Below are 27927 nucleotides of genomic sequence, written 5' to 3' on the forward strand. Positions count from 1 at the left end.
TTTTAAAATAAAAGTTAAAAATGTTTACATTCATAAGCCCTCTTCAAAAAATGTTTAGTAACATTTTAAACAAGACAATTTTTACATTTATATTCTATAAAAAGTCTTAATATTGATTTTTATCTTCAATTTTTTTTTTTTTAATTTTTGTTTCTAACCATGTATAACCTGTAAATACAAAACAAACAACTATTATTTAATGCTATTATCGACTTAAATTTTTGCTTATCAAAATTATTTATTTTAATTAAATGCATTAAGTTAAAAATAATTGTATAATGTTCTTTTTATTTCACAGATATTTTTTAACCTTACTAACAACGCGTAAAGTTTTTAATATTTTATGTGTATATAACACCATACTATCCTTTAATACAGTCTATTTAGTGGTGAATCTTTATTGCATAATTTAACTTGTGTTTTTACTAATTATTTTAACTTGTAAATTGTTAGCAAATAGTTTAATAATTATTTTTATTGTAAAAATATTCATAAATTATGAGCGTAGTGAAATTTTATCGTTTGCGTTTAACCAAAGAAACTTTGAAAACTATGACAATATTGATTGTATATGAACTGTAGAGTGTGAAGTAATATTATTAAACTTAAAACAAGTTAGAACTTAATTAAGGTAATTGTACATATATTTGTTATTTAATATTTTTAAAATTGTTTGATAGTTTTTTAGCCCCTTTTTGTATATATACTTATTCGGAAATCAATAAATTCAGTTGTTAATCGAATATGATATCATAGTTTTTCTCGAATATTTAAAAATTACTTGCGAATGACTGTAGCGATTAGGTAAATATTCGTAATCAAAATTGATACACATTTATAAAAAATAAGTAAATGACGAATTACTAGAATTAATAATTTAATGTCAGTGTTAGCTTTAGATACATGATTAACGCGTTAGTTCAACGATATAGGACGCAACAGAAAAAATGTGAAGTGCAATGTTATTAAAAGATAAAAACGTTTTTCTTTTGTTAACTTAAAAAATGTCATACCTTCCTTTTTATATTGCGCTAAAATAAAACTTGTATGATAAAGTCCATAGCCAGCTAATCATACAAAGTGATACGGTACCATGTTTCCCTTTACCACGCAATATGTTGTTACGTCGCTATTTATGTTATTACCTATTTGGAAGTGTATCCGGAATTTGAAAATGGTGACCAAGTTGTAAAGTTTGGCTCCAAGAAGACTCGTGTCGCAGTTTTATTAATTATATGATCATTAACTTTAGAGGTAGATAGATTACTTATAGAGATAATTTATAAGAGAAATCATCGGAACACATTTTATTTTTTAATAATGTAGTACTTCATAAAATAAATTGTATTTCGATTTCGTTTTGAACGATATAGAATCTAGATTGTTACTACAGAACTACGTGACATTTATATTGTAACTGTTCACACTTATAAGCAGGTATCACTATAGTTGGTTTTTGTGAAAAAGACAAAAGACAAACTTCACATCATGTGGTGTTCCATCGGTATGTATTCTTGAATATTTGTCAACTTAAATTTTCACTGAATAATTTTGAAAATAAATGTCACATTTCTATGATTTTTAACCAGTGTGAGTTTTCACGTGTATTACCAAAATTAATTTTTCTAAAAAGACTAAATTAACGATTTAACAATTTTATAGTTGTGTTGAAATTAGTTCTAACAGTCATATCAAGATAGCGCATTAATTACAATGATACAGTAATATATGTTTTGTGTTATTTCGTTAGCTATGTACTATACTTTGCTAGGCTTTTTCCAGAATCCTATTGAATTACGTACGAAATTTTTTACCCATAACAATATCTACGACTCACGGTAGTTTTCAATGCGATTTTTGTTTGATATAAGTAGAAAATTTAGTAATATAATATTATCCTTATTACTCATTTTAACTGACTATTAGCAATGACGTTATTGATAATAAATTTTATAAATGGTATTTTTTTACTTCAGTAAAAAAATTAGTGATCTTAAAGAGTCTAAGTGGCGATTGTCATTTATCCACCTTTTTAGATTTCGCCTGTAAATATTTTTTACAAAATAATGATAAGTAAATTGATAAAGATATCTATAGAAAGGTAATAAAATGAATGCTCTTAAAGATTTGAAAGATTTAAATTATCAAAGCCATTGTTCACTTATTGTAATCCATATTTAAAAATTATAACAATTCTCAATTGTTTTACTTTTCAATATTCAAACCAACATTTATTATTGAAAATTTGCCATGGAATTGTTCAATTATCACAAATGGTATAGACTAAAATAATAAAATGACAATCATATAGTAAATGTATTAGTAGTGTATTAAAATTGTGTGTGGGGCCGATAAATTTTATGAAGTAAAATTTCGTTTAATTATAAAAACTTTATTTCTAAAATTCATTAAATAAAATGCAAGAAAACTACAAAAACTGATGTTTAATTTGACATTTTAAATTTGTTAGATTTTACTAGAAGAGATGGAAAATGAAGAAAGTGTTTCAAAAACAGATTGAAAGTAAAAATATATTCTAAAATTAAGTAAAACTATGAAAACCACTATAATAGTAGTTCAATAAAAATTATTTATGAAAAAATGTATTAATATTGGTCCCATACTATAATGTAATATTGGCAATGTTATTGTAATATATTTTTACCTGTAGTAAAAATATAAAATATGTTTAAAATTATACAAAGACTAAAATCGATACTTGACCCCTTACTCCCTTAAAATGGAATGATGAATCAACTAATAACAAATTCAAATTTGGTGACCTCAATATCTATTGCATTCAAGTTTTTTAGCTTATTCAAAAAACTTTAATTGAAATTTGTTGTGTTTACTTCAGTAGCGTATTTATACATTTTGTACGGGGGGCCCTGATAACTCTTAAAACATAGAGTAGTAGGGAGTTTCACCCCTCCACTACCCCCGTTTCTATGATTTTATGTCCATGGGGTCCGGACATCTCCGTGAATATGCTATAGGTCCAATTATTTTGTTAATGCATTATTGCTATATGAAAGTTCAATATAAAACACCGTATAATAAAATCTGTGTTCGTACGCCTTAAAACGACTTTTAAATTCTTCGGTTTCACTTTATTACCGATTACGGGTCGCAAAACAACGTTTAGGATATTGGAAACTTGGATGAACTGGGGAGGCATTAACATCGATCACTTTGCACCGCTACCATCACCATGCCCTTTAATGTACCCTTCAATATAATATTATAGGCTACACGAGCAACCAATTGCACGGACCGGCCTATTTCGTTTATTCCACTGACTCATCCAATTATGCAAATGGACTCGATAAATTCCTATTAATTGTCTCGGGGCAGGAAGGGGGAGCAATTTTTCTCAAAATTACGCCGGCATGTCGTTTCTCGAGCTTTTGAAAATCCGTTTTGGAAAATATACGACCGGCTTATAAAGTTAGGTCGTTACACAACTCGTGTGTCGCTGCTGACTTCGTTGTGCCGTTTAACGCGATAATAAGACTGCAACGTTTCGCATAATAATAGCTTTATGATGTAAATATGAGTTGCTTAAGAACGATGGCTATAATATGATGAACGCATATATATTTTTTTCTTGCACACATAGTGTTTATGAATTACATATTATAAATTGTATAAAATGGTTTTAGTTGTTTTGATTGTCTACATAGCATAATCAATGGGTTTATGTACATATTACTCTATAGAGCAATTAACATGGCCGTTTAAAATCCATTCGTTTATGACCATGTACAAAAGAGTCAACAAACGTGTTATGGCGGCGAAAATCTGCGGATTTGTTTGCCGAGTCGTTCAGTTTTATTCGAATGATTTCTTAAATGCTTTCCTGAAAGACGTTTCTCCCTTTAAATTGTGAACGTTGTTTCCAAAATAATAGTTGCTAAGTTTCAAAATACAAATCTTATGTAGTAGTATACATGTAGTGTATGTAGTAATAATTGAACAATGTGACTTTTAGCCTCCCCTTTAATATATATATAGTATCGAACACCTGTATATATTATATAGAGGTGTTCGATTAAGGATAAGACTCATTTTCTCAGAAACTATTGAATATTTTTAATTTTTGTTAAGAAAATATCGTTTGATTCAAAGAACTGAACATATATATGTAATTTAATAATTTTTAGCTTCGATGCGAAACTGAGGAGGTATTAATTTTACTATGACGTGGTTTTTTTTAATAAATAAATTAAAATTTATTAAATATTTATTCATATATTACACTTATATAAAACATGTAATCATGTTATAAATAAGAAAATAGGAGTTTATTTTCGGAAAAATCCGCCTGTCTCTTAAAATTAAACACCATTTACAGATTTGCATCGAAGCGTTTCTTATGATGGTGATTTTAATCATTATACATATCATGTATATTTGTGCCAACTATCCCACGACCCCACTGTGTTACCGTTTTTATTTTTTTTGTGAGTCTGTTGCTATTTTGTATTAGTTCTCACTGAACCGATTTTACTGAACAAATTGTATCTAGTTAATGAAATTACTTTTTTTATAACTTTTTTTATAAATACCTCAAATTTACCTTTTGTTATATTTTTTATACAATCTCAACTATGTCATGTCCATACTGTACTGCCGTTTTTATGTCTGTCGCCACTATTTATTAGCTCTCACTGAGGATCGTTTTTTTTTTTTCAATGAAACGGCAAAAGATCACAAATCGTATCTAGTTGAATACATTGTCCTTAAAAGGTGAAATATTTTCGTAAAATGGTTGAAAAATATTGAAAATAAATTTATCAAGAAAACAATTACAAATTTTTTTACTTAAAAGGCTTTAATACTCGATGAAAAAAACAAGATTCAATTTTAAATCTTCTTTTTTGTTTAATGAGTGATAATAATAAAAATATTTATTAAAAGTAGTTGTTTAATAAGGCATTAATAAAAAAAAAAATTATTATTGTATAAAAAGTTATATGCGTTTACAATAATTCTAAGACGCACTAGTATAGTATTAGTTTGAACATTTGACAGAAAATGTTTGTTATTGGGAAAAGTAGACTATTCAATATGTTTAACTATATCCAATTGATAAAATAATTATTATCTTATAAACCACAAAGAAATTCGACCTGTATGAACCCTTCCTGGATATGTGCTTACGCAGGGGGTGCAGTAGGCGTAGGCACGCTTGGTAAACAGCTTAACCCTAAAATTGTAATTCCTTACATGTAAAATAAGGTTTTACAAATTTATTTAGATTTTAATATTTTCTTTCCAAATCTGTTCAATATAAGAGATTTTTAGATGTTGTTTTGAATTTAATAATTGATAATTCATTGAAAAATTAATAAACGTGAGTTGAGTGATTAATAAATATAGATGTAGAATCATTAAAGTTGACATATTTACTATTATACGAAAACAATTATAAATTTACAATAAGACTTATGCAGTAAAACCATAAGGACTGTACCCTCCTCTCAGTAAATTATTCTGAAATGAAAGTTGACGTACGTTTACTTTCTTGTTGCTTAAAAAGAAATTCTCTTTTATGAGTTTATAAAAGTTTTAACTTGACAAAACCCAATGTTTTGTGTATAGTAAAAGAAATGTTTTACATGTTTTATTCGTAAACGGGGTGTGCAATGAACCTATAAATTAATTACGCTTTACAAGTAAAAGTCAAGTTAAATTTATAGCCACTACGTATTATAAGAAAGGGTAAATTTTGCTGATTCTGTAATAAATGATCTCTATCATTAATATCAAAATTGCTCAAATTATTAACGCCCTATATATATTCTACGATAATACTAGTTAGAATTGCTGAGAATACAATAAATGTGGTTAAAGTCATACAACAAAAGTATTTGGAGACATGTGTGAGATTTACACACACTGTGTTTTATAGCTTATTGAGTTATTATGGTAGCTTTTTTTGTGAACAGTTGTTGATAATGGTAAAAAAATCGTTTTGAATTAGTCAACAATTTAACTTAGAATTTCTGTACCATAGGAAATAAAATTTGCTATATTGTGTTAAGAAAATTCTATTAAAATATCTATTTAAAGGAATTATTTTATTAGAAGAAGCTTTTGAAATATTACGATCACCATTTAAAACATTAATTACTTAAAAAACAAAACAAAAAAAATTGTTTTTATAGTTAAAATATAATAAAAAAAAGAATGCAAATATTAGATTTACTAATTTATTTTTGTATTAAAAGAATAGCTGTAATTTATTTAAAAATTGAAAAGTTTGTTGAATTATATGATTAAGCAATATTCTTTATAGATGTTCCCAATGAGTAGCCTATAAGTGTAATTTATTAAGTACTAATACTTTCAAGATTAACACTCTTTATGTACAACTCTTATGTTTTGTAAGAATGCTAATTTTAATTTTTTAAACAGAAACGTGTAGATTAAATTTTTTTAAAATATGAAGATTTATTTTTACTACAAATTAAACACCATCTACAGATTTACATTGAAGCGTTTCTAATGATAGTGATTTTAATCACTATCAGTTATCATCTATACTTATCCCAACTATGGCACACTGTGCTACCGTTTTTTTTATTATATTGTTAATATCTATTGATAATATACTAAAATTAAGTTTATAGGATTAGTAATATTTTTTTTATTTATTACAATAAATAAAAAAATTACCTTATCATTTTAAAAATTAAATTAATTTTTTTAAAGTAACGTTGTATTTTTACCCCAAATTAAAACTTTTTATTTAAATTCCATGTTGAAAATTGTATAAGATAAAATAAAATTGTCATTACTGGATATTGATTAATAAAAATATTATATAACCAATCAACAAAACATAATCAAGTCTTATTACCATTGTTTTATAGACTTAAAAAGGTATTTTTAAAGGGAAAAATAATGTAAAATTATGAAAAATTTTCAAAAATTTACAATGAATTCAATTTTAATTTAATTATTTTATAACCACTTTAAAATATTTAAAAATGGTCCAAGACTTTATATCTATCAATTATTAGTTCATAACTATAAAATTAAATTATTTATTCTTACCTTAGTTTACTTTACTAAGATTTAAGACAGCAACATTAGCATGTTTTTATGGGTTCATGAAATACAATATAATTTACACTCTATCATTTTATGAAAAATAAAATAATAATATTTTCGAATTACTAAAAAAATATCCTGTTCATACTTTGATGCTATTATATTTCTAAATATTAGATGTTTGCTGTAAATAAAAGAAAATATTCCAAAGATTATATCATGTTATAATGTTTTATTTCATTTAAATCATAGAGAGTCTATATTGAAATTAAAACAGTTAATTATAAAAGTGTTTATACTTGTAGATTCAAGGAAGTAAAATGGAATTGAGGAGGCGTGTGGTAATTGGAAAACGGCTGTAAAACTCGAAAGACGGTTTGTGCTCAGGGTTTTTAATGGAAAATGTGGTTGGAGGATGGAAATTGTCTTTTTGCTAGTACAGTGTGCAAGATCGGAGCGTCGAGGGCAAACCGATTTTATACACACGTGGCCGTAACGAATTTAACTCAAAACTAATCGGCCCATGCACAAATTCAATTCTTCGGCAACCCCTTTAATCGTGTTTTGCCTACCGAAATCAATTTCACCTTGCCACCGTTAAATGAACATGTCTTTTAGATATCTATCGTGTATAATACTACACTTGTGAAATGCGTTTGGCATTTTTTTGCAAGGAGGTAAAAGTGATCGATAATTTAAACAATACAATATAATTTATCCCTGTTACCTTGATAAAAGTTCAAGAAAATTAGATAAAGAGTTAGGAAATTAAATAATTTCGGTTTTTTGATCATTTTTCTTATACCTAGTAAATTAGTTCATTTGAATCCAATTATTTTTTTCAGTCAATGTAGAAAAGCAATTACAATAAATCAAAAATATTATAAGACCACCTATGAAACTTAAATTGAACTTGATATTTGATATTAAAAATGATTAAAACAGAAAATTACCGAAAAATAATATATCGATAAACTTTTGAATTTTAAACTTTATAAAGTCAATTCATTGTTTTGACTAAAAAGTGAATCAATTTAACATAATGGTTATTTCGATTTATTATTGAGGTTATAGTACAATTGCTACAACAGGCTTAGAACCACCTGCTTTTGTAGGAAAGTTTTTATAATAAATAGTCAACTTTGGATCACATTTAATATTAATTCAAACATTAACAGAATATAGATATTAATGAAAAAATACTTTCTTTAAAATTAATAAATATAAATTTTCATCAATTTTGGGAATTCTTATATGTATGAATGTAAAATATTTTTTAATTTTAGATATCCGTTTGGTGTTTATTTAGTGGAGATAATACCTCTTTACGTTTTTCACAATTACATTTAGAGTACATAAAATAGGAAGAAATTAGCTAAAGAAAATGTCATGTTTTAATTGATTTCATAGCATAAATTAATAGAAATAGTAATTGGCTTATAAAAAATAGACATTATTATTTTCAATTACTATGATACAATTATAGTTTATTTCCTATGGAAATTTCAGTCTAAACATTCATTATTTAATTATTCTGTTTTAGTACAATTTAAAGAGTAATTAATAGTATTTTTTTCTATAAAATATAACAATGCCACAAAAGAAAAGCATATTTAGTAAATTTATAAATTTTATAAGAAAAGTATGTCAAAGGAAGAATAAAAAAAATTGTGCTAATATCAAGAGAACTAATGCAAATGTTGATGCGATTTGAGACTCGTTACATTCGATAATGACATCGAAGGGTACTACTAATGAAAGGAAAAAGGGTTTGTAGTTTTATTGTATTATTGTAAACACAGCTTGTAAGTTTATGCATCTACAAATTATTTTTGTAATTTTCTGAAAACACAAATTTATCCGATCAAATTTATTATAAGATATTACAAAATCACAAACAAATTTTCTGAAAAAAGAAAACATTAAACCTCTTAATATATATGCATTTTCAATTGTAAATTCGACTACATGAATTTTGTTAATTATTAGTGTCTTGAAAATACTTTATGTTCTATTATATTTAATTAATTATGACTTCTTACATTTTCCTACTATACTACAGCTTAGATATTTTAATATATCCATAGTTTATAACTATATCTCATTTTATAGTTAAGATTCAAAACTTTATCCATTCAGAAGAATCTAACCAGTTTCTTATAAAAAATGGTAGCGTACCAGTAAAACGCGAGAATGGACAAAAAACTATGGCCGACAAAATAACCGACTTAAAGGAATCAATAAAACGTGAAATTTGTAATGACCCAAAATTGGAAATCATCATTAGAAGTAGTTATTTATATTTTAAATAATTATTCTATAATGATATATAATGACCTAGTTTAAAAAATAAGGACGTGAATCCCTACTACACCACTTATTAATTGTCTTGAACTAACCATAATTTATAGCAAAATTTTATTTAATAGATCAGATTCAAGATTTAACGTCCGAATTTATCCACGGAGTTGTTCAGAATTGTTTAAGGGAATCTACCGATTACCAAATACCGAAAAATAGTAGTAGTCTAGAAAAACGCAAGGAACAGGAAATAAATATGAACAAAAAACTAAACAAATTAAAGAACTTACGGAAAATGAATGGTAAATCTATATTTTTTAATTTTATAGAAAAAAACAATAAAAAAATGATAATATATATTTATAAATTTAAGTACTGTATTAATTTTATTATAATAAGTCATTCTATTTATGTTTTCTAAATATAAACATTTTCTAGATTTTATTCCTCCAGCTCCACCACTGTTACAAACTCTACCAACGCTTTTAAAATCAAATAATAATATTGAAAACAAAGGTAAAGTTAATAGACCAGCTCTACCAATGGATCTTATGGACGAAATCAAACGCGGTGTGGAGTTGAAGGTAAAATGTTTAACAATTAATATTTGAGTATAGTGCAAATTCTATATTATAGCTTAATGTAAGCAATGTGATTATAGTTAATTTTTTTAAAGTTTTTAAATGTTTTTTTCGTACTTATTAAGTGGATTAATGTTAATATTAATTAATTAACATTAATATTCATTAATGAATCACATTTTTGACACTTCTTAATATTTAAACATTTTGAACTACAAATCAAGTTACATGAGATGATTTCAACTATATATTAATTATACTTAAATCAAAGTATTTTAAAATATATAAAATATTAGTATATGTGTTTGATTTTTTAATTTTATATAGCCGGTAAAGCCAATGGTTAAAGTATTAGATAAACCAAGTATAGATGAAAAAAATCTTCAAGGAACGAACCCATTGAATACTACTTGTATAAATACATAGAAAGTCATATTTATGTTATTTAAACATGAAAATTTTCCAGATTTTATTCATCCAGCTCCGCCACTTTTCCAAACTCTACCAATGTTTCCAAAAGTGGATAACAATACTAAAAGCAAAGGTAAGATTGATGGACCAACTCTACCAATAAATCTATTGGATGAAATCAAACGTGGATTTAAATTGAAGGTAAACTTTTTTAACAATTAATAATTTAATACGGTGCAAATTCCTTATTATAGATTATTATAATGTAAGTAATATAAATATAAAAAAAAATTAAAACCTAAAAATCTATGTTTTCCTAGATGATTAAATGTTAATATGTATTTCAATAAACTTATAAATAATTTAGTCATGTAAATTCGCATATTCGTGCCACAGCTCCCACACACTCGTATAAATTTCTGCAATGATTTAATTGTTTACTTTTTTTTTATCATACTTATGAAGTGAATATTTATGAATTGAATTTTAAACACTTCATAAAAATATGAAGTATATTATACATATATATACATGTCATATGGATATTTACAAATTAATGATTCATTTTATTTTAATATTGTATGTGTTAGTTAAATTCAATTTTTTTCTCTTTAAAATCAATTTATTGTTCGGGTATCTTTTTATATATAAACAAGTCCCTCGGATAAGTGATTAGTTATTTATTTAACTACTAGGTGGTGATTCCACAATATGTTCCGAGACACAAGTAGTCAAAATAAAATTCTTAAAAATATGTATAACCTTAATAAAAGATTTTTAATTTTTTTTATAGCCGGTGAAGTCTGTGGTTAAAGTTATAGAAAGAGCAAAGATAGATGAAAATGATCTTGGAAGAATGAACCCATTAAATATTGCTATGTTCCATCGGGTAAATATGATGTCGAGCAGTTCTAGCTCTGTCTCTTCATCAGAAAATTCGTCTCAAGATGAATGGGATTAACCAAATAAAAATTAATCGTAAAGAAAAGCATGGATAAATAATGTTAAGTTATAATTAATAAGTCAACCGCTCTGAAGCAAAGTATGAGGGTAAGGGTGACTTAAATGAGTTGAGAATACCGGTTTGTCTAATACGGACAGACAACCGGACACAAACGGATCATCCTTTGATTTTGTACTTATTATGTTTTCAAAACCAGAACCATTAATCAAATGCTAACAGCGATGTTGAAGGTTTTTGAAAGAAACTTTTCAATTACAAATTTAATATTATTATCCATACTAATCTTTTCGAAATTTTTCTTTATGTATTCAATGTATCGTTAAGATTTTTTCTAGTAATAAAAGTATTTAAAAATGTAAGGTGTTAAATATGATTTATTTTACTTGTACTTGAATTCTAATAAACTAATCAATTCAAGTAATGATATATTATTATTTTATATTACTAAAGATTCAAAAAAAAAAAATGATTGGCCTTAATCCAAAAAAGATAATGATCAGTTAAATTAAAATTATAAGATGGAATATAGTAAGACAACCAGATGAATCCTTTAGTATCATTATATTATTTTTTCATCTTTATTTTTGATAGTGTTCCGGAAATACTGACACTTTTATATATATCTTAAATTAAAACTTACGAAATATACTTTAATATGAAAAAAAAAATGTCGTACTTTATTTTGTCTTCATGGTGAAAATGGCTAAAACCCAACCGTATGCTATTTTTGTGTTAAAATTCTCGATTTTATAGTTTACATATTTAACTTATGATTTTTATAACTCTTTGAAAAATGTATGGATCAATACAATTTTTTATGAGATATACCATTTATATACTTTCATTCGACGTACTTTTTTTTTTTTAATCTGAACATTTCCCTTTATAAAGGGAGACTCTAAACTTAAAAATAACTATTGTAGGTAAAACAAAAATTACAATGGTTATATGGCAATATTGGCACATGTATAGATGATTTCAGACAGTGATTAACAACACAATCATAAATAAGGCTTGGATGCAAATATAAGGAAATTTTTGTAGAAATTTTAGAGTTTTATAGCTCTATATAGACAAGTAAATTTATTTATAAATAACAAAAAAATTTTTTTTTAATAATGCACCAAGACCTAAAACTTTTATATACGTTTGCCATAAAAGTAAGAATTGTTTTATAATTTTTTAAATTTCTCCATAAAAATTACAATACTAAATTATTGTATATCAATTTCATAGTATGTTTAATTGCTATAATAAATATTTATTTATATATTAAACTTATAAATCATAAAACTTGTAATAAGGATATAAATAATGAAATAGGGATCATGTTGCTTTTGGAATAATCCACCAAATTTCTAAAATTAAACACTATATACAGATTTGCATCAAAGCGTTTTATATGATAGTNCAGATTTGTATACAGATTTGCATCAAAGCGTTTTATATGATAGTGATTTTAATTATTATTAGATTAAATCTATACTGAATCCAACTATGCTACGCGTGGGTTTTTGATTTGATTATGGCTTTTTTTGGTTAGAAATTATTACGACCTCATTACAATCAATTTATATTTTAACCACAGTAAAGCCGTGAAAAAAAATTGTTGTTTCGGAAATCAATCAATTTTTTATTAATTAATAACGGCAACATTCTAATTATGTATTGTTATTTTAATATTAAAAACTACACATTTTTCTTACGACATTTTGACTTGTGGATTTTGGTCGATTTGGAAAGACTAGTGTTACCATTGTGTTTTTTTAATGTCTATCTTTTTGCTTAAACAGACTAAAACAATATGTTTTTACGTTTCATTGGTAGTCGGAAACGTTATTGCAATGTATGTATAATATGTGAATATGACTGTTCAAAAATGGCAAGCACGTATTAGATTTTGCACTTTGATTCATCCCAACAGAAAAATGAAATCACATTTTCAGGGTTTCTTCACGGTTATCATTTTTTGCTGTCGTTGATTCTCATCAATATACATATGATCTCATAATAGTGCATATATTTCCTATCATATTCACATACACAGTAAATGCGAGTCTATAAAAGGAAATTCGAAATACCTTTTTTGTTTTTATGCGATTTGGTTTTTCCTTTATGCATATACTGATCTTAATTATAAGCGTAATGCTTAGTCCGTTATTTCAATAATTTGCGTTACTATAGTTTTTCCATAAACTACCGGAGGTCCTTTTTAATGGGACGTGAAACGACATTGTATTACACCATATTCAAATATTGCTCGCTTAAATGATATCCGTATTGGGATTCCTTTCATTAATAACTTGTTATATACATGTGAGAGTGATGCTACACAGTACAGCGTTCCAGTCCTTATTGCATGAATGTTATGTCCATGTAGGAGGAGGGCACTGTAGATGTTTTCTATGGTCGTTAAAACGGATATTAAGACCCAATAAATGACATTCAATGGAGTACAATACCGTATGCAACTTATTCTATGCAATGCGTACTCATTCAATTTCCTAAAATTTGCCATCCATTGTCATTTAATTGGCAGTTAAAATACTCAAAAAGAGCCATTGTCAACGCCTAAAATTGTCGCTGAAGAAAATTACACATAACAGAATTAATATGCTTAACTATCAAAACTGAAGTCAATATAGTGCGGAAAATCTAATTTAACTGAGTTTTATTTCATTTTAATGAAAATTAAACTCATGTGAATTTTTTCTGTTTTTAACAATCACCAGGATTTTTTTATTACAGCTACCAAAGAAATTTTTAATTATTCAGTATCTCCTTCAGTATAGACAATTTTTATTACATAGCCGGAGTATTTCGATTAAGAATTTGACCGGTTTAGTATTTAGCATAAGTGTGATTAAGTTGAGTTTAACCAAAATATTATCATATTTTTCTATTATTTAGTAGTGTATACAGGGTGGCCCCCACTCACTGACAACTTAAATAACTTTTGATCCAGTTAATATTTTTAGTTGATTTTTTTTTTAAATAGTAGTTATACGTTAGGTCTATAGCTATATCTCAATAATTAATTTTTTTACATTTTATTAAAAATATTAATTATTTTTAAATTTTAAATAAAATGTAAAAAAAAAATCTAAGATAGCTATTTTGTAGAGTAGAATTTAAGAAAAATTTTAGTAAAAAAATATCTTATTAATATTCAGTAGTAAATATTCTGTAGCGTTTTGAAGTTTGTGAAAATTTGAATTTTCATGTACTATTTTACGGTATTAAACATTGAAATACGTATTGAGAAAAGGACAGAAGAAAACGCTATCTTTTCATGATTACTGTGTATACATATGATGATAGTGTGTATACATTACAAACTTGGCATAAATACCATGATAAGAAATTAGATAAGGCAATTATTACTTATCACTCTCATTCAAAAGTATATTGAAAAGATAGCGTTTTCTTCTGTCCTTTTCTCAATACGTATTTCAATGTTTAATACCGTAAAATAGTACATGAAAATTCAAATTTTCACAAACTTCAAAACGCTACAGAATATTTACTACTGAATATTAATAAGATATTTTTTTACTAAAATTTTTCTTAAATTCTACTCTACAAAATAGCTATCTTAGATTTTTTTTTTACATTTTATTTAAAATTTAAAAATAATTAATATTTTTAATAAAATGTAAAAAAATTAATTATTGAGATATAGCTATAGACCTAACGTATAACTATTATTTAAAAAAAAAATCAACTAAAAATATTAACTGGATCAAAAGTTATTTAAGTTGTCAGTGAGTGGTGGGCCACCCTGTATATTAGAAGTACATAATGTCAAATTTTATTAAATAACTTCATGTTTTTATTTTTATTTTAATATCTACAGAATAATTGTTTGAGAGTTTTATAATTCGAAATTTTATGAACGTTTAAATTTTAATATTTGACGATTTTATTTTGATAGTATCGTAATTTAAGAAAAATAAGGTGGATTTACCAAGCAAAAATGGGTATCAAGTCAAATAGTTTTACATAAAAAGATAGAAATAAAAATGCAATTTGTAAAAATTAAATAAAACTCATGATATGGGCTGTGTGCATACAGCTCAAAAAAATTTAAGTATTGATAATTGTTTTATGAAAAATATATTAATAGATACAAGACAATTTTTAAAATTTAATTCAAGTATTTTACCTTGAGAGTATATTTATTTGAATTCATAGCATTAAATGGTATTAATGTAAAATGTAAATGAAAATCTCGTTACTATCATTTTTGAATTTCATTATGTATTAAATTATGTTTAAGCATTGCAGATGAACTGCGATGATTATTATTTTTTTGAATGACGACATTATTTTTACAATCATAAGATTGCAATCCTTTTCTTTGTAATTCTTAAGAAGCGAAACATGGGTGTGGCGTTAAGGTAGTTCAGTAAATAAAAAAATCCTTCTAATTGAATTGCAAATATGTTTTTATTACAAAATAGCTGGGTGATGACGAAAACTACCCTCTAATTGCTTAATAAACACCAGTCCAAAAAAAAAAGTAAATACAAAATGAAAACTAAAATTGAATCACCTCGTATTTTGATGGTATGAAGGGAATAAGTTATTAAAATATTGTAAACGTTTTTGCTGGACCATTTTTTAGGGGAAGATTGTTCACCTTCAACTCTCAAACAACGCCGTCCATAGCGTTTTATTTTTTCTCTCTAAACGTTTATTATTAATAATAACGAAAAAATCCGCTCTACAGCAATGTTATTAATATTTGTTAGGTGCTCCGATTGTTATTAAGTATGAAGTCTATGTACATTAAACTGTCAAGACTTTTGAAAAAAGAAAAATATATGAATTTTTCTTACAATCGTTAAAATGTACACATTAATATTTTAAGGACATAAAATGCATATTTTTTTTTTCAAAATTATATTTACTGACGTTTGACAAAGTTAATTAGAATCGATTAGAATTTATTAAAAACATACAATGCCCACAAAAAGGAAATTTTTATCAAAAACCTGAGTACAACATTACTATATTAAATATTTAATTTACATTCATATGATCGTGATGATTTCATAGTTATTTTTAAATAAAGATAAAAGTTTTGATTTACTTTTCAGCAGTTTTTTTAAACAATCTTTTACATGCATGTAGAACGTAGTAAATTTGCGCGCAAGGTTTAATTGAATAAAGTTTATAAAAATAAGATAAAATATCTTACTAAAATAAGATATGTGGAAATAATTGTCAGAATTACATAGTACGTATAATATGTTTCAATATTTATACTTATTTAACGGAAGAAAAAATTATTATTTTACTTTTTGTTAGTTTATCCATAAAGGAACAGGTTGATATGAATAAATGAGCATTATGTAAATACACAGTAAATGAGTATTTCGTAAATTAATTAGGAGCCACATGTTTTATCTGGAATTTTATTTTATTTTCTTATTAATACATTTGGGTTTTATTTAAAAATTTATTTTTTATTTGAATCTGATATTTCACTCATAGATTATTATGATACCACTAAGATAAAAAATCTCGAAGGTTACACAGTTTAAGGAATTTTCTGTTATATTATTAGTATAAAAATATCGTCGAAGACATTAAATAATACTATCAAATTTAAAATGTTTATATTTTTTTATTTTGAATAGTTTTATTTTAAAACTAGTGTAATCTGAAAGATCTTTAAAACGTGATGCAAAGAATAATAAGTCCTTTAAGTTAATTATAATTAAAAATAAATTGATTTAATCACACTTATAGATTAAAATAATATATTATAAACGAAATTTTACAATAAATAAATTTTTAATGTCCGATGTTCCAATGAAGTATTTGGAATTAACACACACACGAATGAACAAAGTTGTTACAAGGAATCACCCTCGTCGTACATGAAATATTGGCTTGATTCTTATTTATTTCATCGATAAGAGCGACGAGCATAGCAGCACTATGAATATCAGCTAAAAAAAATATTTAAGAATAAAAAATCTGTTATTACTCACGATTTAACATTATATAAATTATAATTGAAAAAGCACCAAACATAATATGTAGCACAATAACTACATTAAAGTTAACGAAAAAATGCATTTATAATTTTTCCAAAAACAATCATTCAATACGTCATTTCCGTCATAAGACTATGAATTTTCTATAATGCCCAAAATTATTCAGGCTATATTTGATTAAGTTTAGTTTTTTTTAGTGTATTTTTTTTTTATAAAAATAGGGCACTGTCTTTTACTTGGTCGTTTCATCCACAATACAATAACTATTATGAACAATTTGAGAATAGCCAATTTTATGAACCGATTTCCAAAAGAGATACCGTAAAAAAATTGAATCTTCAAAACCCAAGTCATACAAAAACGAGACGAGGCTCGCGAAACAGAATAAATTGATTGTTTTACTATATATTAAAATCATCTTTTTACAAAATATTTTAATTGATTTCCTACGCGCAATTGATTACTTCGGAAAATATACAAACATTTATAAGGAAAATAATAAAGACATTTATTAGGTTACTGAAGTGATGTCACTGAAAATTTATTTACAAACATAAGTATTAGCCAGTCTTGTATAATGTTGCAACACCTAAGTAAATTATGAAAATTGTGTTATAAAAAATTGCTCAATGCTGCTGATTGTGCAAACGATTAACGCTTACTGATAGTGATTCGTTATAACATATTTTATGTACATTTCATTAGCGCAGTAGATTATTTAGTGTTTTTTGTAATAGTAGTAAATGCAATCCGCGATGTGAAATAAAATTTACGTTGGGAAAAATGGGTGAACACGTTACTGCCTCCAGCGTTATGAACAGCGTGTTGAACTGCGTTGTGCACTGCGTTATGTACTGCGTTATGCACTGCGTTGTGCACTGCCTTTTGAACAACGTGATTGACGGCAGTGTGGATGGCGAGTTTTGTGGATTCGATAAGAGCATTTGAATGGGCATCAACGACTTCCTGGTCATCCAAATCGTGAAACAGAGGTCTGCATTGTCCGTCGAAGTTAACATAGCCAACAGGACATCGACACTCGACGGTAGGCATTCGAATGATCGACCGACCGACACGGCCGCCACTTATTGCTGCCGTCGAAACCGAAACCGAACACAGAACACCCACGACCATTATCGAAGAAAATGGCCATCCGCAGCGCGGGAAAAGGTTGACAACGTCTCGCTTCATGTTTCTAGCGCCGAACTGACCAGTTGGGTATTCCCATAACCTTGTAAACAGTAGTCATCGGTCGCTCGGAGCTCATTTGTCACGTTTCATTTTGCACTGTGGATAAGATAACGTGTCATCTTCAAAATTGCGTAACCGAATTTATACGCGCACAATTGTTCGGTTGGTCTGAACAACAATAATCGCGAGGAATGCCAGTGTCAGCGTAATAATTAAGTAATCAAATTTAAGTTTGTATTCGTTATTGATAAACTGTTTAGAAAATGTAAAGGTTCACGAATGGAGTTTATTTTAAGTCATTTACCGTCTGTTCGCTAAAATGAAACAATGCTTGAAATGTTTGCTCGCATTTCTGTTTCATAATTTTTATACTTGTTTACTTAACGTCTATTGTACAGAGACAATAAAAAAACCGATGACAATGTGTAGTATAATATTGTTTCCCGGCGAAAATCATTTGATTTACATTATCAACACGAGTTCATATAGATTGAAACTTTTTTCATTCGCTTCGAGTATCCCTTTTCATAAGATAATATTTTAATACGGCGTGCCTCGTACTAACATTTTACAATATCAAAAACGTTTCTTCAGCGCAAACACTCATTTGCATTTTTTGTTCGAGTGTTCTTTTTTCATTTTACATGCAAAGTAAAATTATTCAAATTGTATTTGCTATCAGTCAGTTTTTCTGTATTTTTACAGCTTTTAGAAAGATAAAATAATAACTGCGTCTTAGCAATGTGCATCGCGCCCCTAAATACATAAACAAATATAATAATAAGATGCCGTTCCGTAGCAATACCACGACAAGGCCGAGCACCAGACCGAAAGGAAAAACGTTGATTATAAAACAGCAAAAGAAAATTTATGATTATATCAGCCGTCATTTTCACATCTGTTGATTTATACGGTACTCGACTCTTATAGTTTACTTTTTTTCTTCTAGAAAATTACACCAGACAATCATAAATCACTTGAACATTTTAGACTTGGTTGATATCGGGACGGTGTTGTCTAAATAGTATCGCTATAGATTTGTTATCTACTCTTGATTGCTTTCTACTACTAAAATTATGTATTATTTCATGATTATACCAAAGTAGTGGTTTCGACAGTAAAAATGGGCTCTAAAATCGAATTTGAACTGCAACATGGAATGTTAGCTTTTTTTGTTTTATCAGCGATGACGAAGGTTTGATAAATTCATTTTGTCTACTTAGACCTTCTAATAACTTCCTATTTATGTAGGTGATACTCAAAAAATGTAAAATTATTATTATGTAGATAACGACTAAATCGCATTATAGTTTCATCAAATATTTCATCACAAAACCAAAAATACATAATCGTTGTAATTTTTGTAATCTGTACTCTTAAAATTAATATATTTTTAGCATTCTTCTTTATTGTGACTAATGTAACTATCATAAAAATATTTCTTTTTTCCTTATATAAACAATAAGAATTTTTATCAAATATTCACAGCTTTTTGTTTCAACTAAATTTAATCACGTGTTATATGCTCGTTTATTTTAAGAGTAAGAGATTTTATGAGATAAAAGCATATGGGTTAAAAAAAGCTGATCTGATATTACTCAAAAACTTCTGTGAATTTTTCTGTATCACAATTAATTTAAATTAACGGTTCTTGGGTGTCCGTTTTCAAAATTTAAAGCAATTTACAGTTATTCGTAACTTAACGCTTTTTTATGTCGGCTTACCCTTCACGAATATTATGGGACACTATGAGGTCATTAAAACGAGTACACGACACCTTTATTGTCATAATGTTTTTTTTATACAATGCGAATATTTGTCATTTAATTATAGAGCCAAAGTCATCCACGGTAATATGTTAGAAATATATTAATATTTTTTGACAAATAAATTCTATTTAATTGACGTTTCATTGAGCAAATATAAAACGACCTCGGTGAAAAGTATCATAAAGTAAAAATTTTAACTGCTTTGATGAAAATTAAGCTGAAGTATGTTGGAAAGATACAAAGATTTTCTGATAATTAAAGGCAATTATTATAGTGAGATATAAATGTTCATTGGGGGGGGGGGGCGAAGGAAAGTAGGCTTCGTGGATACACCGCAATAAAGATTTTATTTGAATTCACTTATATTTCTGTTTGATTTAAGGCATTTGATTCGTTTACTGGTTTTATGAATAACGGAGGAATTAATTTTAGCTGTTTTTGTCGTATTGTACTAAGAGAAGTTTATTATTATTATACAAAAACGGAAGCTTAATTGAATAGAGTTACTCGATAATTCTCTTTACCTTAAAGAAGACCTCCTTTTCTTGTCGTTTGGAGATGTTCATCAACAAAACAGTATTGATGTCCCGGAGTGCTTTTGAAGGGAACGCAGCGGGTTAGTTTCACTAATTACCTTGTCAACGCGAATCATTAGAAGAAGTATGCGCTCATCGCATTTGCCGCTTTAGTTGTGTACACACACAGTTGATGTCTTTATATTATATAGTGATGCAGAGAGTGCATGTGATTTGTACAAATATCATGTTTATGAATATTGAACACAATCGTGAAGCAATAAGCAAAAATTACCTACAGCGTAAGTGATCTTTGCTTAACAGGAAGTCAGTAAATGATGTCGAGGGGCGTCGAGCTTTTACCTCCACTGAAGAGGTTGTAGGGTTGTTGTTATTATATTATTTGTTACAAAACGCGCTACTCCGACAAATTGGCCGCTTTTATGAATGCATGTCGAGAAAACTACAATATATGAATCATATTAGCCACTGGCACGAGGGCCTTCCTATGTAATAACAACTCATCGACTGAGCCAAATGTTACAGTAATTCAATCAGTTCTCCCTATCGGATACTTAATCATGAATAACAAAGTTTGCACAACATAATGTATACTTATTAGAGTTACGGCGATAAAAAAATCTATCAAGTTTCATGTCATGCGCAAGTTCTCTGTAAAATTAATTGTTGTGTCAGTCGAATTTTATAAACAAATTATTTATTTCACAATGGCAGAATTATTTTGTAATCGATGTTTGTCATTAAATTTAAATGTTTATGTTTTTTAATTTTATTTAACAAAGAATAAACTATTTTTTCATATTAGATTTCGAAAAAGCCTATTATTGCTCTGAATTAATATCTACTAATTTACCCCCCGTTGACAATGGACTGAAAATATTAAACAGCTTTGAATGAAAATGCCTTTCATGTTTATTAGTAATTACAATATTAAAGTTTGAAATTGCAAAGTTTATTAAAATCATAATTTTTCAATAAAAATAATGAACAGACCACTCGCGGTGAGTAAGATTACCGAAAAAATATGATTAATTTAAATATCAGTTATATATATATTAGTTTATCATATATTTGTATATAAAATAAAATGTAAAGAAAATTAAGTAAACGAAGAATGTCTTGATAGATTATTAACGGATGTGCTAACTAACACTAAGAAGAAGTGTGATGTACTAAACATTTGCTGAATTCTTTCACTTTAATAAGCTAAAGTCATTTAATATCAAACAATTTTAAAGTAATGGAAAAATTTTTCTTCAATGCATATTTTTAATATACTTTAAAAATATTTTAACTTGTATCAAACTAATTAATGGTAGATGATGAAGTCAATGTTTCTATAATTTATACATTTTAATAATATCATTTTTTATGCGTAAAATCATTTACTTACATAATACGTATGCTGCATTAGGTTTACATAAATTTTTGATTTTATTTAACATTTTTTCTACGAGAACAAGCGTATTTTCAATCAATAAAGAAATCAGTTTTTAATGCGGTGTTATCTAAATATATTCATATTTTTAAGCCCTATGACCAAACAAGCAAAAGAGTCGATGTAATTATTTTTTTATTGTCTTATAAAACTTAAAATTCATCTATGACTTTATGTCGAGATAAATTCGATGTAGTTCTATAAACTGATTATAAATTTGATTAAATTTTATAAATTAGTATGTAATAGTACATGATAAAGTGTTGCTCCTTTATATGCCATTCTATGTCACAGGAGTTTTCCATTTTACGATTAATAGAAGCACAGAAAAGACCACAATCCTCCACGGGTACGCTAACCGTATAAGGTTTTTGCAAAGGACAAATTTAAAGGGGATACAGAGATGTACACTAAAAGGCTCTGATATACGATATCTGCCGGTGGTTTTAATTAGAAGGCAACAAAACAACTGTAACAGAAGTATAACAGCGGGTCGGTTAATATTCTTAGGACGTATATTACACCCCTTTCCAAACACCCAAGAAGAAAGCGGTCGTGTTCCATGTGTGTGTATAGAAGCGCCGAAAATGCAGTAATAATAATATTTTAATGCCGGTTGCTGTGGCTGTTTCCTATATCACATCCACCTCATCTCTTACCACGCCGCCCTTCTTTTTCACCCTTCTCCTTGCATACATTCTAATACGACTACCCCTAGTTAACCGCTGCTCGCCACCTAAATCCTCTGAAGCAGCCTTTACGGTCTCGCGCGCTTTTAAAAGTTACGATTACGACTTCCCGTCGCCATATCGCTCTATAGCAAAATACCACAGGACATCTACCCGCATTAATATTATGTATAGTATATTTATAAATTACCCACATAAATACTACGAGAAAATATGTGAGATAACTATATCGTCTCGTTGTCTGTATTTATCTTCATATTAAAAAAAAAAGCTATTATTACATTTTTATACATTATATTGTGGCGTTTACTATTAAAAAAAAAAAAAAAACAATTTCTTTATAAATGAAGACATATTTCAAAGTTATTACAATTCTTTCAGGTTAAATGATAATATAATTTTATATTTACTTTTATTTCAATTAAATGATACCGAGAATTTTTTCTGGACAGTTTTAATTAAAATAATTGGACGTTTAAAAAAATACATAAATTTTAAAATTATTTTAGTTTAATGAATGAGTTAATTATTAATCTCAATTTTATTTGTCGTTAAAATGAAAATAATAAATAACTAATTGAAATATATTTATTCTTCAATAAAATTTAGAATTTCTTAAACTTAATTTACATTGGATTTTTAGAGTTAGTGACAACATAAATTTTAGTCGTGTAAAAGTTTATATATTTATGGTATTCAATTTAAAATTATTTTTAGTATAATTTGATTACATGTAAAAAATGTTCGTTATTGAAAGTCGAAACTTTTAACCCCGCCTACGTTTGCCTCCTCTATTCGACTTGTTTCATGTGAAAGCACCTAGTATAAAATTTATACATGTGCATAAAACTAAATATATAATATATTTTTAGATAGTGTCATGCTTTCTTTTATTTATTTGTTTATAAAACTAAATCGTACGCTCGACTTGTTACTATATGATATTCGACTATTGCAAGAGTTTGAATAGATGGACGGAATTGAAATTTAAAAAGAGTTTCGTGACTTAAAAACAAAGTACATTCGTTTGATGTACACGCGAGTATGAGGAAAAAAAGGTTTTTCTCAATATGTCAACTTTATACATGGTATGCAGTATTGGGGGTCAGTGGAGCGAAAGGAAAACGACGTTATCTCGTTTGCATTGTATTACCACGGAAATTTTTGACAAATAAAAGAAAAAGTGGCACTTGACCATCGACGAAGAGTTTACGCATCGAGTGGTGCACATAAAAAAACTCCAACACATACATGACTACCACTGAGATCCATGTCCGGTCGACCGAAAGTTTCTGTCCGAGTAAGTCTTGCGCGCGTAAATTGACCGAGACCAAAGAGGATTTCGGTTGAGTATAAGATCTAAAAGAGAACAAAACATAAAAGGCTAAAGAGTAGGCTACTGTTCTTGTCCCAACCCCTTCATTCGCCTCCCCCTTATCTGGTATTCCGGGCACGGGTTTATCACGAATGAAGTATACAGAAGAGGTACACGCCGATTTCAATTTAACATTCGACCGACGACGTTTCCTGCCCGCAATGGACACAAAGGCGGAGATGTAGTCTTTTATTTTTTCGACAAGAGAATATTTATTTTCTTTTTTTCAACCCCCTTTCGATGGCCATAGTCTACATGGTGCTCGAGGCACGTTCTGTCATTCGATTTCGCGAGTAAAAGACAAGAGGGAATTCTCTTTTATTTAATTTGCCGTCCAGATTTTTTACCTGCCCGTTATTTACCGATAATAAAATAATAATGCGTAAAAGGTCTCTTTTGATTTTGTCCAAATAAAAGGCATTCACTAACGAAATGCGTCACTTGCATACTTAGATATATTCAACAGTCCGGTAGCGCATCATTCCATTTGCTCCAATTATTCTTACAAGACACGGCACGTGTCTTTACAAAAAATTACTAACAAAGTGTTTTTAATTATAACACAAAAAAACAATGAAAACATTGAACAAAAAATTTCTCTATTATTAGCTCATGGAATTCTTTCTATAAGTACGAATTTAAATATTAATTTAATTTGATTCTTCTCTTCAAAATTTCAATAAACTTTAACGATCACTTTAACAGCAAAAAGATTTATAGACCAAATTTCAGCCTTTTTTATGTATCTCAACTTTTTGTTTTACTGCACTTTACAGACTAAAAATAAACTATAGACATAAAATATTTACACTAAAATACTTTTTCGTTTTAAAATGTGAAGAGAAACTGTATAAGCGCAAATCGTAGATTTCAAACAATTGTTAATGACTACGGTAATGTTTTGGTTTAGTGTATTATTATAAAATAACATAGATTCAAATCTAAAGACCCTCTTTTTTATGTCTACAAATGGAACGTGCTTTACGATTGAAAGTTTTATGATTGTTGGGGTAGTATATAAACTTCGATATTGGACAAAAACGTGTTCTTTTAAATCTTAGTTAAATTTCAATCTCGCGGAAAATAAAGATAAATACAATTTATTAACAAGTAAAAATACATTCAGAGATTTGTTTTAAATACTAGAATCGTTTATTCTTATGTTTTATTAACCTGCTACAAACAATAACGTATATAAATAACGATATTCTCAATAGTTGAGTTTGAGAATATCATCACGAATTAGACACAAAACATATCTTTTTCTAATTATCACAAAATATCACTTTTTACTAAAAAGAAACCCACACAACAGCCTAATAAGGGATATTACTCAAGTTAGTCTACTTTTGATGAGACATTTATTTTAAAAACCAGTAGCTAAAATTAATAGTTGAAAAAAAATATACAATTTTTTATTACGCCATTATTCAGTATAACCGTCAATTTCTTCTCAATTAGAATAAATTCTTATTATATGTACAGTTTGAACAACTTAGAATATAACACTCCATTTTCTCTGAAAAAATTTTATTTTTTTTAAATATTTTTATCCGATAAACGGTTTTAAGATATTTCAAAGATTTGTATTTAAAATATAAATTCAACTTAAATTTTTGTTTTCATAACACCGAAGGCAACAATAATCTGTTTTAATAAGCCATAAATTATTAATATGTATTCTTACAATATTGTTAGTATATTGAGTGACAGATATGATAACTAAAATCTTGTTTATATGACAAAAACCATGAAAAAATTACGACTATTATATGCTAATCAGTAAATTATTAATAGAAAACTAGTCGCTAAACTCAAACAAGCAAAAATAATTATATGGCGAAGATATAATTTTTTGTTCGTCTGTAGGGGGAAATTGAAATTTGTCTTATATACATCCCTCTCCTAAGACAAAATACTGGATACGTCATCAAGAGGAACTGCCAATCCTCAAATTAAAATAACAGTATCAAAACATGTGAAAGACTCACTTACTCAAAGAAAAATATAAAGCAGCACAAGTCAAAAAAAAAAAAAAAAATTAGACAACAAAGATTTAACAAGACAGATATCATTTCGTATACCTTTAGGTAAATATAGTCTTAAGTTAAAATTTCTCATGTGAACGATGTCAATACAATTTTATAGTAATAGCATTGTGTTTATTATAATAATTTGGAGGTTTTCAATATAATATTGGCTTTGTGTGTTTTACACAATTTTATCATCCTTAGGATTAAGCTTTAGTTGCGCTAATGTCTAAATTTCATTATTAACAGCATTAAAAGGGTTTAAAATTTCAGCTTTCTGAAATATTAACTCGAACTGCGAGTTAATATTACAACCACAAAATTATCTAGACGGACTGATTTCAAGCTTAACAAAACAATTTGAAATTAATAGTGCTTTTATATTTTAAACAAATATTTTTCGATACTTTTGTCACTTTAATAGTAATATTTTAAAATACATTTTTATATTTTTAAATGAAGGTTAAAAAGGTATAATAACGAGTAAGAAGTATTTTTATCTTTTATTTTATTAAATTAAAACCCAAAAGAGTTATCTAATGCAATGACATTATTTTCAATATAACATTAAAATCATTTGATGAAAACAAAATTGTTAAATAGTTTTGACTTGATGATTTGACAGACTAATTTTAAGGAATGTTATTTTGAATGGTGAAACTTTGAAAATATAGAAAAAGGGAAGGAAAAAGATTATAACTGGGGTGAGATTCGACTGTTGTAAGTACAAATATTCGTTTAAAGTGTGTATCTCGACAGAAGAGTTTTTTAATTAATTAAAATTATGGGTACTAATTTCAAGAGAAGGGATATATTCATTACTACTGTTAGGGACATTGGAGTTTTATTGTTGTATTGTCAAGAGACTGGTCCGTTTTCTTAAATTTTAACAACGAAAAACCCGTCGAGTGCATGACAAATAGTTAAACGAAAGGGTTGCGAAGACGATTTTTCCTTCCCGATTAACACAAAATATTATTAAATAGAGTTCGTATTTATCGATGGAGTTATTTTCTTTTAATTTTCTTTCACCGTTATAGCTTTCCCCTTCTTTAAATCTTAATTTACTCGACCACAATTGATGTATTAATGAAAACGCGAAGAGCAAATATTAATTATAGAGTTTTCACGAATCACAAAACAAAAGATATTATGTTCTCTGAATTTAAATGCAACCAAAAATATATTTGTATATAAAGAGGTTGGTATTTATTTGTGTAGTAGTGTACCAAATAAATTTGTTTAAAATAATTGCATATTTTCAATACGTAATCTAGCCAAACCCAAAATTGGTACAAAACTAATTAAAACTCATAATAATTTTTTATTTATTTTAAAAATGTCTTGTATATAATAATATTTAAAAATAATACCACAATAATGAAAACTGATAATTGTACTGAATAAAAGTAATTTTTGAAAAAAAAAATTAGGTTTTCAATCCTTGTTTTTTTAAAATAAATTTAAAATATTCAAATTCTTTATTTTCCACCACATTGAAGTAGTTTTTTATGCTTTATGTTTTAGTTTTCGCTATTCTGAAGGACATCTTATCAATTTAACTCAATAGCAGTC

General features: G+C 27.1%; 2 protein-coding genes and 1 long non-coding RNA gene across 7 annotated transcripts; 1 reads left to right on the forward strand and 2 right to left on the reverse strand.

Annotated features, from left to right (window-relative positions):
* Positions 1 to 63: 63 nt before the first annotated feature.
* LOC126900476 (uncharacterized) lies at positions 64 to 1124 on the reverse strand. The gene is made up of 2 exons (XR_007702865.1): positions 1014 to 1124; positions 64 to 168 (listed from the first exon to the last, which is right to left on the reverse strand). It is a non-coding gene; the product is annotated as an uncharacterized LOC126900476 (long non-coding RNA).
* LOC126900475 (uncharacterized) lies at positions 865 to 11668 on the forward strand. 3 transcript variants are annotated; one of them, XM_050676206.1, is made up of 9 exons: positions 865 to 1504; positions 2471 to 2523; positions 8663 to 8828; positions 9172 to 9348; positions 9489 to 9662; positions 9799 to 9944; positions 10269 to 10347; positions 10408 to 10553; positions 11146 to 11668. In XM_050676206.1, exons 3-9 carry the CDS (start codon positions 8792 to 8794, stop codon positions 11311 to 11313), a joined length of 927 nt encoding a protein of 308 aa, XP_050532163.1. In that variant the 5' UTR covers positions 865 to 1504; positions 2471 to 2523; positions 8663 to 8791; the 3' UTR covers positions 11314 to 11668. The 3 variants fall into 3 exon arrangements, with proteins under 3 accessions (XP_050532163.1, XP_050532165.1, XP_050532164.1); XM_050676208.1 differs by lacking the exons at positions 2471 to 2523; positions 8663 to 8828 and having other exon boundaries at positions 865 to 1254; positions 1438 to 1504; XM_050676207.1 differs by lacking the exons at positions 865 to 1504; positions 2471 to 2523 and adding an exon at positions 7296 to 7736 and having other exon boundaries at positions 8603 to 8828.
* A 5354-nt stretch (positions 11669 to 17022) lies between these two features.
* On the reverse strand, positions 17023 to 19051 carry LOC126901382 (metacaspase-2-like). 3 transcript variants are annotated; one of them, XR_007703034.1, is made up of 2 exons: positions 18020 to 19051; positions 17023 to 17276 (listed from the first exon to the last, which is right to left on the reverse strand). XR_007703034.1 is itself a non-coding variant. In XM_050677794.1 (2 exons), the coding sequence occupies exons 1-2, from the start codon at positions 18513 to 18515 to the stop codon at positions 17152 to 17154; spliced, it is 543 nt and encodes a 180-aa protein (XP_050533751.1). In that variant the 5' UTR covers positions 18516 to 19014; the 3' UTR covers positions 17023 to 17151. The 3 variants fall into 3 exon arrangements, 1 of the variants encoding a protein (XP_050533751.1); XR_007703035.1 differs by having other exon boundaries at positions 17987 to 19051; XM_050677794.1 differs by having other exon boundaries at positions 18098 to 19014.
* Positions 19052 to 27927: the final 8876 nt, after the last annotated feature.

Source organism: Daktulosphaira vitifoliae, unplaced genomic scaffold (assembly GCF_025091365.1).
Source record: "Daktulosphaira vitifoliae isolate Bord-2020 unplaced genomic scaffold, ASM2509136v1 Scaffold_3, whole genome shotgun sequence".
Classification (NCBI taxonomy): Eukaryota; Metazoa; Arthropoda; class Insecta; order Hemiptera; family Phylloxeridae; genus Daktulosphaira; species Daktulosphaira vitifoliae.